We start from the raw sequence: 876 nt of genomic DNA, 5'->3' as shown, positions 1-876 counted from the left end.
CCCCAGACTCTGGCTCTGGTCCATCACCACCCACTCTGAGCACCCATGTGTGTGTCCACACATCTCCCATGGACTAGACGTGGCTCTCCAAAGCATCTGGCTCCAGAGCACTGGGGCTCCCTGTCCCTTCCAAAGCAGAGCTGGCCATGCTCCATGGCCGGGGGGAGATATGTCCACCAGCACCCAACCACCCCTTCCAGCCCCAGAGGCTGCCACCTTCCCTCTGGGTCCTGGTGCCAGCTCTGCCTCCAGTTGCTCTGTGTGCACTGAGGCCAATAGTTCAACTTCCCTGAGGCCAGGCCAGTATGTGTGGCAGAGGGCCCAAGGCTGAACATTCACTGACCCCAGGGACTGGCCCTTGACCACAGAGTAGGAGGGAGGGCCCGTGGTGAGCTCCCCTGGGTGGGCAGCTAACAGGGCCCACAAGTGCCCACGACTTGCCCAGTGTCACACAGTGAGTACATGGGCATCCTGTCCAAAACCCAGGTCTCAACCTCCTCGCATCCCAGGGTTCCTTTCTCTGCTGGCTTCCTATCCTCTCTGGGCCGTAGTTTCCTATCTGTCAAACGAGGGAATCAGAATGTATAACCTCCTAGCCTCAGCATCCTAGAGCTCTGGGATGGAACAGCTTCTCCTAAAGTCACTAGAGAAAGATGAGGAATTGTCTCTGTGGGTTCACAAATATAGTCCTGACATGCTTAGGACTTTGAGATTTTAAAAATATGTATTATTATTATTATTTAATCCTAACCTGAGGATATTCATATGCTGTCTCAAGCACCCCCAAGCAGCAGAGAAAAGGGTCCTGTCTGCTCGAGGGCAGAGGAGTGAACCCAGAAAGGCTGGGAGGGGGCGGGGGGGGGGGGGGGGCGTAAA

The 876-nt window shown here is 55.6% G+C and overlaps 1 protein-coding gene across 1 annotated transcript in view; it reads right to left on the bottom strand.

The window, feature by feature from the left end:
- STARD10 (StAR-related lipid transfer (START) domain containing 10) overlaps positions 1-58 on the bottom strand; it is a 23,404-nt gene extending 23,346 nt beyond the window's left edge. The window contains 1 exon segment of the mRNA XM_005867108.2: positions 35-58. Coding sequence (XP_005867170.2) covers positions 35-47 — 13 coding nt within the window. The 5' untranslated portion in view covers positions 48-58.
- Positions 59-876: the final 818 nt, after the last annotated feature.

The sequence above is a fragment of the Myotis brandtii genome, unplaced genomic scaffold (genome assembly GCF_000412655.1).
Source record: "Myotis brandtii unplaced genomic scaffold, ASM41265v1 scaffold244, whole genome shotgun sequence".
NCBI lineage: Eukaryota > Metazoa > Chordata > Mammalia > Chiroptera > Vespertilionidae > Myotis > Myotis brandtii.
The sequence above is the reverse complement of the archived record's forward strand: the minus strand, read 5'-3'. Positions and strand labels throughout refer to the sequence as shown.